This window comes from Hyaloscypha bicolor, assembly GCF_002865645.1.
Source record: "Hyaloscypha bicolor E unplaced genomic scaffold K444scaffold_175, whole genome shotgun sequence".
Taxonomy (NCBI): domain Eukaryota; kingdom Fungi; phylum Ascomycota; class Leotiomycetes; order Helotiales; family Hyaloscyphaceae; genus Hyaloscypha; species Hyaloscypha bicolor.
In genome coordinates, this window is record NW_020194677.1 from 576,623 (window position 1) to 588,857 (window position 12,235).

General features: G+C 23.7%; 2 protein-coding genes across 2 annotated transcripts; both read right to left on the reverse strand.

The window, feature by feature from the left end:
- Positions 1-3,047: 3,047 nt before the first annotated feature.
- K444DRAFT_636312 (uncharacterized protein) lies at positions 3,048-3,809 on the reverse strand (the record flags this gene model as incomplete). Its single annotated transcript, XM_024883983.1, has 1 exon — positions 3,048-3,809. The coding sequence occupies one exon, from the start codon at positions 3,807-3,809 to the stop codon at positions 3,048-3,050; it is 762 nt and encodes a 253-aa protein (XP_024729363.1).
- A 195-nt stretch (positions 3,810-4,004) lies between these two features.
- Positions 4,005-4,484, reverse strand: K444DRAFT_543649 (uncharacterized protein; the record flags this gene model as incomplete). The annotated part of the gene is made up of 1 exon (XM_024875980.1): positions 4,005-4,484. A coding segment is annotated over one exon (480 nt), but the record flags the coding sequence as incomplete, so codon positions are not given.
- Positions 4,485-12,235: the final 7,751 nt, after the last annotated feature.

The window sequence follows — 12,235 nt, forward strand, 5'->3', positions numbered from 1 at the left end:
AAGGGAAAACTAGAATATAGGAGGCTATAAGGGAGTATATATACCCTATAGTATACTAGTCCATAAGGGGCTTAGCCTTCTAAATATCTCCAGTATATTCCAAGCACACTTCCTTAGCAAGGCGGCCGCGTTACGTATATCTAGGAGGCAACGGGATATAGGCAACTATATTAGCTAACTAGATTAAAAGCTGAATTATAATAAAGAAAGCTTTACTATTAATTATTTTAAGGAATTATTATTAAACTTTATTATTAATAATAATATTTCTTTTCGAACTATTATTATATCTAGTTTTAAAAAACTAATATCTTATTTAAATTAGTAAGTTTTTATTAAATTCCCTCTTATATATATATATATATTAATATTTAAAGATATTTATAAATAAGCTTAATTTATATTATATTAAAAAAAGTTTAAATATTAAAGAAGAATTAAGAGAAAATATTAAATCTTAAGGAATTTTCTCTATTACTTTAGATATTTAAATAAGTATAAATTAAAAGGCCTTTCTTGATATTATTATATAAATTAATAAGTTATTAATTAAATAATTTTTTTTAAAAAATAAACTAATTTTATTTTAGATATTTTATAAATAAAGATTTTATATTAAAGTCTTATTTATTAGCTATAAAAGACTTAAATAATATATATTCTGGTATTTATATACTTTCTGTTTTATTAGAAGCTTTAAAATAATATAATATTAAATATAATATTACTAGGTAAGTAATATAAATCTTAGTTTTTAAAAAATAATTACTAATATATTTTATTTAGTATTACTCGAGATAATACTAGCTTAAATAATACCTTATTAAAGGCTTTTATAAAGTATTATAATAAAAAAGGCATTAAATTTTAAGGAGATATTTCTTATATAGCTTATATATTAAACTTAGTAATTTAAGATATTTTAAAAGCTTTTATTAAAAATAATTATAATACTTCTTATTCTATAGATTAATATAAGTAAGAAATAGAAGAACTTAAAGATAGAGAAGAAAATAAAGAAAAAGAATAAATAATAAGTAAGTTTCCTATATAATTTATAAGAGATTTATTAATAATTATAGATTTATAAATTTAAAGAAAGATTAGAAAGACTATTATAGGTCTTAAATATAACTAAGAAAACCGACGATTATTAGAAGCTCAAATTAAAGCTTTTAATATAGAAAATACTCGATTCTCTTAATTTAATAAGTAATTATTTATTTATTTATTTAATTATTAATTAATACTAATTATTTATAAATTAAAAAATACAGTAGTCTTTAACTTATTATATATTAAAGAACTTTTTATATATATATAAAGCTATTAAAGTAATTATTAATAGTTCTAATTTAAAGGCTTTTAAAAATAAAAGTCTTATTTTAACTAATATTAAATTTACTTATTTAAATAATATTTTAAATATAATTTCAATATTTATTAAAGCTATAACTAAGTTATAAGCCGAAAATTATCCGACTATATATTATATTATATCTGAGGTATATAAAATATATAATAAACTCGAAAATTTTAAAAAGAAATTTAAAATAAGTCTTTTTTTAAATTCTTCTTATATTATTAATAATATTATACTAATATTTAATAAAATAAAGTATTTACAGATACTATTAATAAAGATATAACTAAGCTTCGAAAATATTATTCTCAAACAGGTATTTTAGATAATAAAAGTAAAGCTTTATATTTAGTTCTTATTCTTAATTCTCGAATTAAATAAGAAGAATTAGCTAGTATTAGCTTATCTACTAGTATATCTTCGGATATATATAATAGATTAAAGACTAATTATAATATATAAGTAATTCCTTTTATTAGTTTTTAATAAATTAATAATTAATTTTTAATTTAGATATAAATATAATTATAATATATCTCAAGCTAAATCCGATTTCTCGGATCTTAGTATAGCCGATTCCGACTCCAATAACTTAGATATATATATTACTAATTTGTTCTCTAATATAGGAGACGAATTAATAACTTATTTAGAAAAAAAGAGAGAAAATAAAAAAGTAAGTAAAATTTATTTAAATTCTACTAAATAACTAGCTAATATTTTCTTAATATATTTTAATATATTAGTACTAATATAAGTATAGACTAAACTTTTAGACTACTAGAAGTCTAATACTACTAGATTTCCTATTTTAGCTTTAATAGCTAGGAAATATTTGGGAATTCCGGCTTCTTTAGCCACTAGCAAGAGATTCTTTTCTCAAGGCGCTCTTATTATATCTAAATTATATAATAGACTTAATAAGAGTACCTTTGAGCTAATATCTTACTTAAAAAGCTAGGGGCTATTTAAAGATAAATTAGAAGAGATTAAAAAGGAAAAGCAAAGAGGAAAAAAACAAGATTTCGAGGAGAATAATCCATTTATTATTCTAGAAAATTAATATTTAGCTAGTATTTTATAAGCCCTAGCTTAGTTTAAATAGGGTTGCTTAATAAATACTCTAATTATTTAATAATTATTAAGTAAACCTTGATTTATTATAGTTACGTAACGAGTAATCACTTGTATTCATGAATATTCATGAATATTCATGAATATATATTCTAATCTAATCAAATTTTTTGAGCATTCCGGTAATCATATTCTAATCAAGTTAATCATGAATATTCATGAATATTCGAAAATTCTTGATTACTTTTTTGACACACTGCTCAGAAGTGAGTTAGAGTCCAAATGCATAGAGACGCAAAGTATCAGGATGCGGAAGATTTGGGCAATCAGGAAGAGTCGGGACATTCAATCACAACAAATACGAAGCTCAGCGCCAGAATCCAAGAGCTCGAACAGCAAATTGTAGATCTGGAGGCCGAGCTCCAGCAGAAGGAGGTTGAACCAGAGGGCTTTGAAGATGCGGATTCGGTGATCTCGCGTTTTGTGATGTTTTCGCGCATGGAATACCGTTAGGGTTCTCTATATAGGCCGCTGCCTGTCGATCCTCGAGCCCTGGGTTCGCACGTGTCATAACAGTTTAGTCGGATCGTGATAATAATATCCGGGTTATCTATCGAATCTTAATCAGCCTTTCTCCAAGGCAGTCTCCTAGTAGCAATTCCTTCGAGCCCTTAGAGAACGCGATAATCCCTTCTTGCACTGTCCCTATTAACTTTGCCAGTCCGGCTCTTGAAAACAGACTAGTGTGGCCTTCGGTCTCTAACGTTGCCGTGAGGCTCGTCAAGACTAGGCAGAATATGTCCAAATTGCGAGAGTTCCAGTCTCCTGGATGGGTTTCGGCCATCACCGGAAATATGTATAGTCTGTCGCCAAGGCTATTTGAACGCTTCGAGTCCATCCGTACGGCGTGCTTATCTGGGACTGAATGTAGGTATGAGAAGAATAGGTTGTTCTGGAAATCGTAGTGGCTCGACCCATGCTCCTCCCAGATTGCCGATTCTGAGGCTCGATATAATCGTCCATGAATCTTGGCCACACCGCCCATAACAAGTCCAAAGGGATATTCCTCATTTTCTAAGAAAATATCCACCTTCTCCTTCCTGCAAAGTTCCTTAGCGCCATGCTTTCGATAGTACTCTCTCGAGAATTTGACTGGGAAATCCGACGACGTCAAGGACCAGGACGGGATGGATGTAACTGCCACTGCTGCGCTGGACGATTCTTTTGTAGCATTTTTACGATAGGACTCCTCGGTCCGGGAATGCAGCCAAGGGTCAGTTACGCACCAAATCAACTCTTCAAGGAAGTCGCCTTCCCAAAGTCTAGCTAGGTACTTGTCTCCATGAGCGGGGTATTGCAAGACCAGTTCCATGGCAACTCCAGACAGTGCTGGCAAGCGATCCGAGTTTGTAGTAAATTAACATCTGGAGTACGATTTGATGAGTTGCCGCCAGTGTTTGTAGAATGCAGGTATGGAATTATCCAACGCTATATAGTCAACTGGGGGATCATCGTCACTGGGATCATCGTCACTGGGATCACCTCTCAATTGTTGTGACTTGAAAGGTTAAAACGATCGGACTGCCGGTGGCAATCTCTGTGGGAATTCTTCGCAGCTCTCTCCATGAGCACATTCCCAGAATAGTTGTGCCCCGAAGCTTAATGTCCGAGGGCTCAGGAACCGCTCCTGGAATACCCATCCCCTTTGGTTCAATTCCGCTGTATCGATGCTGCTTCTAAAATGAGAATCTTCCGGGATAACGCAATATGTTCTCACATCGTTTAGCCACAGCGCATCTGCCATGAATGCGGGAACGGCCGATTCTTTGGCCACATACAATGATGCCGTCTCCGGGTCACTAGCTGCCGCCAGAGCTGAAATATTGAGAGCACCATTCTTATAGACTTTGTGCATTCTAGAAGCCTCCCGAGTCCAGTCAGAGTGTGAGTCTTGGATTATACAGAGAGCATCAATCAAGATGAAGTCGAAGCCTAGTTTCATCGTGAAAACAATGGCGTCTTTAAAAACGGTTGGAAGATTATAGAAGGACTTATTACAAATTAACAATAGAGATACTTAAAAAATAAAATATCGGTATGCTCCAAAAGAATGAATAACACTCAAGCAAGGCAACTGTCCCGTCATAGCTATTCACTTTCGTCACTTCCATTACTTAGGCCAGCGCCGCTTAGACATTACTAACTTGATAATCTCATGATTCTTACCCTGTTTAGCCCGTTCGACGGTGAATACTCCTTTATCAGGCTCCGCCATAAGTTTAGCTCCACTATCCATGAGGATTTTAAACATCTCTAAATACCCCTGTAGCGCTGCCACATCTAAGGGTAATCCTATATAGTCCCCTCGGCGGTTCACGTCTATACCTTATATGACTAAAAGCTTGATTACCAAAGGTAGATTCTTCCATACTACTTTATATAAGGGCATAACGTTATCTTTACTTATAATCTTGGTACTAGTACCTCAATCAAGTAATAATTTAATAATCTTTATATTATCCAAATACTTCTATTATATAATGTAGTACGGCAAGCCATACTCTATTAAAATCGCTTTGTTTTAACAGTTTTGAGGTTTTGGTTATATAATAAAGGCTAGGGCCTTTTATATATAACTTGCGGGAATTATATAAGAAAGCTAGTTTTTCTATAGTTCTAGATAATAATCCCTCTTTTATATTTAATTAATTAAGCTTTTATATACTATATACTATTTATACTTTACTATTTATACCTTTAATTCTATTATTTTTACTATTAAGTTATATTTTATACTCTAATATACTTTATATGGGTTTTTATCTTATTATAGTTTTCTTTTCATATATTTTATAATAAGCAATATAGGAATAAAACCTGTAATCTCTTGATTTATAATTAAAATAATACTTTTATAAAGTTCTAAGGGATTTCTATAAGGCGGATTATTAGCTTAGTAAGTTTGGGGAAAAAAGGGCTATTATAATATCTTGAGCCTAAGGCTAAAATATTAAGGATATATAAGTATTAATTTTAGTATCTTATATTAATTTCTAATATATCTAGTAACTTAGATACAAGTTAGCTATAAGCTATAATTACTAATATAATATATAAGAATAATAAAAATAGAGGCTAATTATAAAAAGAAAAGAAATAAAGGAAATAAAATAGAAAATATTATACTAAAATAGTATAAGTTAGATCTTAGTTAGAAGTAGACTTTAGTATATGGAAATAAAGTTATATTATTAATTTATATATTATTTTTAGTTATAATAAAAACCGAAATAGAAATAACTTTAGTTTTAGTAATAAAGTATAATAATACTGGCTAGAAATAGCTATTATATAACTAGTTTCACCTAGCTAGCCGGCATTTCAATAGTTTTAGCTAGTACTTCCCTTCTTTTATCCCCTTTCCTTCTCTCTCTCTCCTTCTTCTCTTTAGCTTAGTATTCTCAATATATGGGATTTTCCTGGATTTTTAAGCCCTGGCCATTGCCTTAATCCCGCCGTTATATAAAGCTTGCTTCTAAATACGGAAAAGATACTTAAAATAGGAAATATCTTTAATTTTAAATAAAATAGTAAATAGAAACCGGAAATAAAAATTAAAAAGAAATCGGAAATAAGAAATTATATAAATAATTTAGAGAGGTTTCTAGAGAAAAAAAAAGATACTAAATAAAGATAAAAAAGAGAATTTAGAGAAATTAAAGAAATTAGTAAAATTATATTTATTATTATTATTATTACTTTTAGTAATATTATTAAATATATCTAGTTTAGTAAAATTAAGTAAAAATACTATAGGTATTAAGCTAATAAAATAGGGAAAAAATATATAAATAATAGAAATAAAACTAGAAAAGCTATTATTTTATTATTACTAATACCGAAACTCGAATCTAAATTATATTTATTATTATTAACTAATTTCTCTCAAATTCTAGTTTCTAAACTAAAAGATATACTTAAATAGAAAGTTAGTTTTTTTTAGAAATCTTATTAGTAAAAGTTTCAGATATAGAAATTCTATAATTAGTTATAGAAGAAATTATTAAGATTAATATAGCTAAAAACAAATATATATTAGTACTAGATTTAAATCTACTATTTATAAAAGCTTCTAAAGTATTATAATTTTAGAAAAGTAATATTTCTATATTCTTAAAATAGTATATAGATATATATAAGAACTATTATATTTCTAATAATATTAAAAGAAAGAAAATTATTTATTATATTTCTTTTATTTATAAGAATTAAATTAAGGCTATATTAAAATACTATACTAATAATTTAGGAAATTACTAGAAAACCAAGTTCTTTAAGGCCTTACTAAAGGAATTTCGAGAATATAACTAGAAAATACTTAAAATTAGCTATAACTTTTTTAATTAGATTATTATATAAGTCTAGAATAGAGGAATCTTTTCTAAGTCTTATATTAATATATTTAATAAAGTATTAAAGAAATTATTAAAAAGAAAAGAAATAAATAAAATTATTTAGTACTAGGAATTTATAAGGGAATTATTTATTCTAGTAAGAAATTATATTCTTAAAAATACAAACTTTAAGCCTATAAATATTTCTATTTATAAATATAATAAGATATATAAGAAAATAATAATATTTTATTAATATAAAAAGAAGAAATACTATTTTAATATTACTAATAATTTAAATATATTTAGATTTAAATAAGAATATTTAGATATAATAATTTATAATATAGTTCCTAAATTAGAAAATAATTACTTTTTATTAGTCTTTTCTATTATATTTCCTAAATCTATTATAAGTATAAATAAAAAGAAAATCTAGCCTATAGCTAATTATATAAAGCCTATTAAAAGTAATAAACCTAAAAGAAATAATATTAACTAGCTAGTAAAAAGCCTGGAAAAACTATTTATTATTACTATAACTCAAGAAAACCTATAGAGATAATTTAATATAGCTATTATTATAATTCGAGAAAATATTTAGAGTCTATTTATATAAGCTAGCTAATTCTAGTAGAAATAATAATATTAATAGCCTAATAAATATAATTCGGGTTTTCGAGAAAAATATACTAGAAATTATAATAAAAATTATAGAAAATACTATAGTAGCTATAATAAATAAGCTAAAATAGATAAAGAAACTAAATAATTATATTCTAAAAAAAGTTAGTTTCAAATATAATTAGAAAATGCTATTTAAATTAATATAGCCTATAATATAAATTTAGAATCAAAAAAACGATTTTATTATAAATACTATAATAGAGATAATAATAATATTATTAATTCAGAATATATTTATATCTTTTAGTTCTATTATTTATTAATAGAAAAGCTTATAAATTATAAATATATTTACTAATTTAAAAAAAGATAATATAAAGACTTATTTAAGCCTAAATAAAAAAGCATTTCTTTTTTCTTTACTAGTAAATACTAGTAGTTTAACTAAATTATTTTCTAAGTTTAAGAAAAAGAATTTAATTATAACTTAAATACTTAATCTAAGAATTTCCAAAAAGTAATAGAAAATATTTAATTTACTAGGCAAGAAAGAAATAAGGAAACTAGGTAACCGGAATTTATATATAAAAGTAAATAAATTAAATCTAGGAAATCTAAATAGCTATTTTATTTTAGAAGAAATTATATTAGAATTATTAATACTTTAGATTCTAAAATTAATAAATAGTATTCAGATTTAGCTATAAATAGTATTTCTATTAATATTATAATAGGTTTCTTATTAAAGAAAAAAAGAAAAGAGATAGAAATAGCTAAAGAGGTTTTCTAAAAATAAGCTAAAGCTAAAAAAAAGCTATTTTATATAAGAGACTAGAAAAATACTACTTTAAGAAATAATAAATAAAAAGATAGCCTAGCTAAGAATATAAATATTAATATTTCTGGAGATAAATAGAATAAATTAGGAATCTAATTTACTTTTAATTATAATAAGTATAGAACTTTTAAAATTAATAATATTCCGATAAAATTACTAAAGAAAATAACTATTTTATTTCTAAAAACTCAGAAAAAAATAAGAATACTTATTAATGCTTTAAAAATACTAGATTTAGCTATTATACTTTAAAACTAATAAATTAAGAATAATACTTTTTATTTTACTATTCTATAAATAGGAAATACTATTATATTAAATATAATTAGGCAAATTAGAAAATCTATAGAACTAGTAGCTATAGCTTATATAATAAATAAAATATTTAAGAAATTAGAAATATTAATTTAAGTATCTAATACTAATAGAATTATTTAATTTAAAGGCAATAATATTAATATTTAGATATTACTAACTTATAAATATATTATATAATCTCTATATTTCTAATTTATATTTCGAGAATTATAAAATAATATTAAATATAAAGAAATAATTAATACTAGAGCTAAGATTAATATTCTTCTCTAAAAAATCTCTAGAAATATTAGTAAAATAATATATAATATTATAGATTATTAAATATTTATTATTACTAATATTAAATTTGAATTTATGGAAATAATAAAACTTAGAACTAAAGTTATAAATAGAATAAAATATAAAGATATTTGCTTTCTAGTTAAAAGAGCTTTAAAGATTCTATTTAGTTAATTATTCTTAGCAAAAATAAAGATAAATATTATATATTACGGGTACGGCATTCAGGGCTTGGAAAGCAAGGTAGAAGGTCCCTTACGAAGACGATTCAAAGCTAAGGAAGGGAAAACTAGAATACAGGAGGCTGCGAGGGAGTATATGCACCCCACAGTGCGCTAGTCCCGAAGGGGCTAGCCTTCTAAATATCTCCAGTGCATTCCAAGCATACTTCCCTAGCGAGGCGGCCGCGTCACGTGCGCCTAGAAGGCATCTGGCATCTGGCGAGGCATCTCAGATGCCGGGCATCTGGGAATCGTGACATTATATATAGAAATAATAGTATATAAAATAAAAAATTTACTAATTCTATAAATAATTAGAATATTTATACTATTATAATTATTTTATTTTTAAAAAATACTAGAAAGCAAAAAAAAGTAATAGTTTAAGAATATTAAGTTTCTAAAGTTAAAGAACTAAATAATATAGAACTAGAAACTAAAAAAAAAAATTAAAAAAATAGAGTCTAGTATTATAACTAGTAATAGTATTAGAAGAAATAGAAAAATACTAGAATTTTCTATAAATTCTTTTATTTTAGATTTAGAAATTTAGGAAATAAATAATATTTTTAGAGAAACTAAAGTAGAAAAGGCTCTAATTAGAGTATTATTAAGAGTAATTCCGGATTTAATAAAAAAAGAAGCAAAAAAAATATTAAATAAGAATATTTCTAAAAAAAGAAATAAAATAGTATCTTCTAATAATAAAGAAATATATTTCCGAAACTATAGAACCAGAAATCTAAAACTAGAAAGAATTCTGGAATTTATAAAAGCTTAAGAAAAGTACTTTAAAATACTAGATAAAAAGGCACTTTTTATATTTAAATAAAAAAGAACTAAATAAGAAAGTTATAAATTCTAGAGATTAAATAAAAATAATACTAGAGAAAATAGCTATAGCCCTTAAAAATAAAGATAATAACTATAGTTTATTTCTAGTTATAGAAATATATAAGACAAAAAATAAGAAAATTTAATTAGTAAATACTAATAATAGAACTAGAAAAGGTTCTAGTAAATATTCGAACTAGTTTAAAAGATTTAAGGCTAGAAAATACCTATAGAAATATATTAGGAAATATAAGAACTATTTTTTATTAAAGATATTAGTTATTTTAAATAATTAGATATTAGTAACTAGTTCTAGAAAGAAAAACTAGCTATATTTCGAGAATTAATAATTAATTAAAAAAATATAATTATATTTAATTAGAAAGAAATAGGAAAAGTTTATAAAAATATTAGCCTATTTATTCTAATTAAAACTATTAAATATAAAGCCTAGTAAAAAAAGAATTTCCTATATTCTAAAGTTCTAGTACTAATAATAATAAAAATACTATTAGAATATTTAAATTATAAAGTTCTTAAGAAATATAATAAACCTTATTAGAATTTATAGTTTTTAGTTACTAAAAAGATTACTAGAACTTATAGGCTAATTAATACTACTATAAAGATAAATTTAGTAATCTTATAAAATACTAATTTATTTCTATTTACTAATAAAATTTCAGAGAAATTTACTAAATATACTTATACTTTTCTAATTAATTTCTTTTTCGAATATAATTAACTTATACTAGATATTTGTAATAGAGATTTAATTATATTTATAATACCTCTAAGGCTATTAAGAATAATTATATTATTTTAGAAAGCTACTAATTCTATTATATAGTTTATATATATTATTATAACTATTCTAAAGAATTTATTTTCCAAAATTACTATATTATTTATTAATAATATTAAAATAAAGAGACCTTATATAAACTATAATAAATAGTTTACTTTATTTAATATTTAGTATTTTATATTTAAATACTTTTAAAACCTAAATATAACCTTAAATAAAATCAAATAAGCCAGAGCTAGTATTAGAGAAAAATTATAGTTCTATTATAATAAAATAGTTATTATTAGCTTTATCTATAAAATATTCAGAAAAAGCTTTTTAAGTTCAGGAATTACTAAGATTTTAAAATAGAAATATTATAATAATATAATTAAAGGCAAGGCATTTATTAAGATTATTATTTATTATTATATTTAAATTAAAGGCTTTATAATTATTACTAAACCTATTTATTACTTAATAAGGAAAAGTGTAATATAAAAATAGGATAATAAATAAGTATAAACTATATAAATTCTTTAAGAAAAGCTTATTACTATTCTAATACTTTATAAGTTATATTATAATTTATTAGAAAATTAGAGAATAATTATATTAATAATAGATACTAGCCTAGATAAATAGAATAGAAGTCTGGGCTAATATAATAATAAAGAGAAAAAAAGAGTTATCTAATATAAGTCTAAAATCTGAAATAATACTAAATAGAGATATAATATTATTAAAAGAAAATATTAAGAACTAATAAAATATTTATAAAAAGTATAATTCTAGCTATATAAAGTTTATTTTATTCTTAAGCTAGATACTAATATACTTATTATATAGCTAAATAAAGTAGCTATAAATCTTTTTAGAACTCTAGTTATTTACTAGCTAGTATAAATTTAACTATTTAACTTTAAAATTAAGTATATTAAGGGAACTAAATATATTATAGCTAATAAATTATCTAGATATCTATAATAAGAAGATAATACTAAAGATAATAAGAATATTAATAAATAATTAGTAATAGAGCTTAATACTATTAGAATAATATCTATTAAATAGAAAATTTAATTAAATGAAATAGTTTCTATTTAGTTATATAATATTATTTTAAGAAATTAGACTTCTAAGACCTTTACTAAATATTTAGATAATAGTATTTAGTTACTAGAAATTAATAATTAAAGCCTTATTATATCTAAAAACAAATTAGTAATATTAATAAATAATAATATCCGGAAATTATATAGTAAAGGCTATAGTCTTTTATATATAACCTCTAGTAAAATAGTAAATAATAATACTAACTCTTATATTTTATTTAATAACCTAACTATTTTATTAGATTCTTTAAATAATAGCTATTTTAAATAATACTAGAATATTATATAATATTATATAATATTTTCTAGGCTAAAAGAAATATTAAAAGCCGAGTTTCGCAAGTTAAATAAAGAAGCTTTAAATTATAATATAAGAGATTAA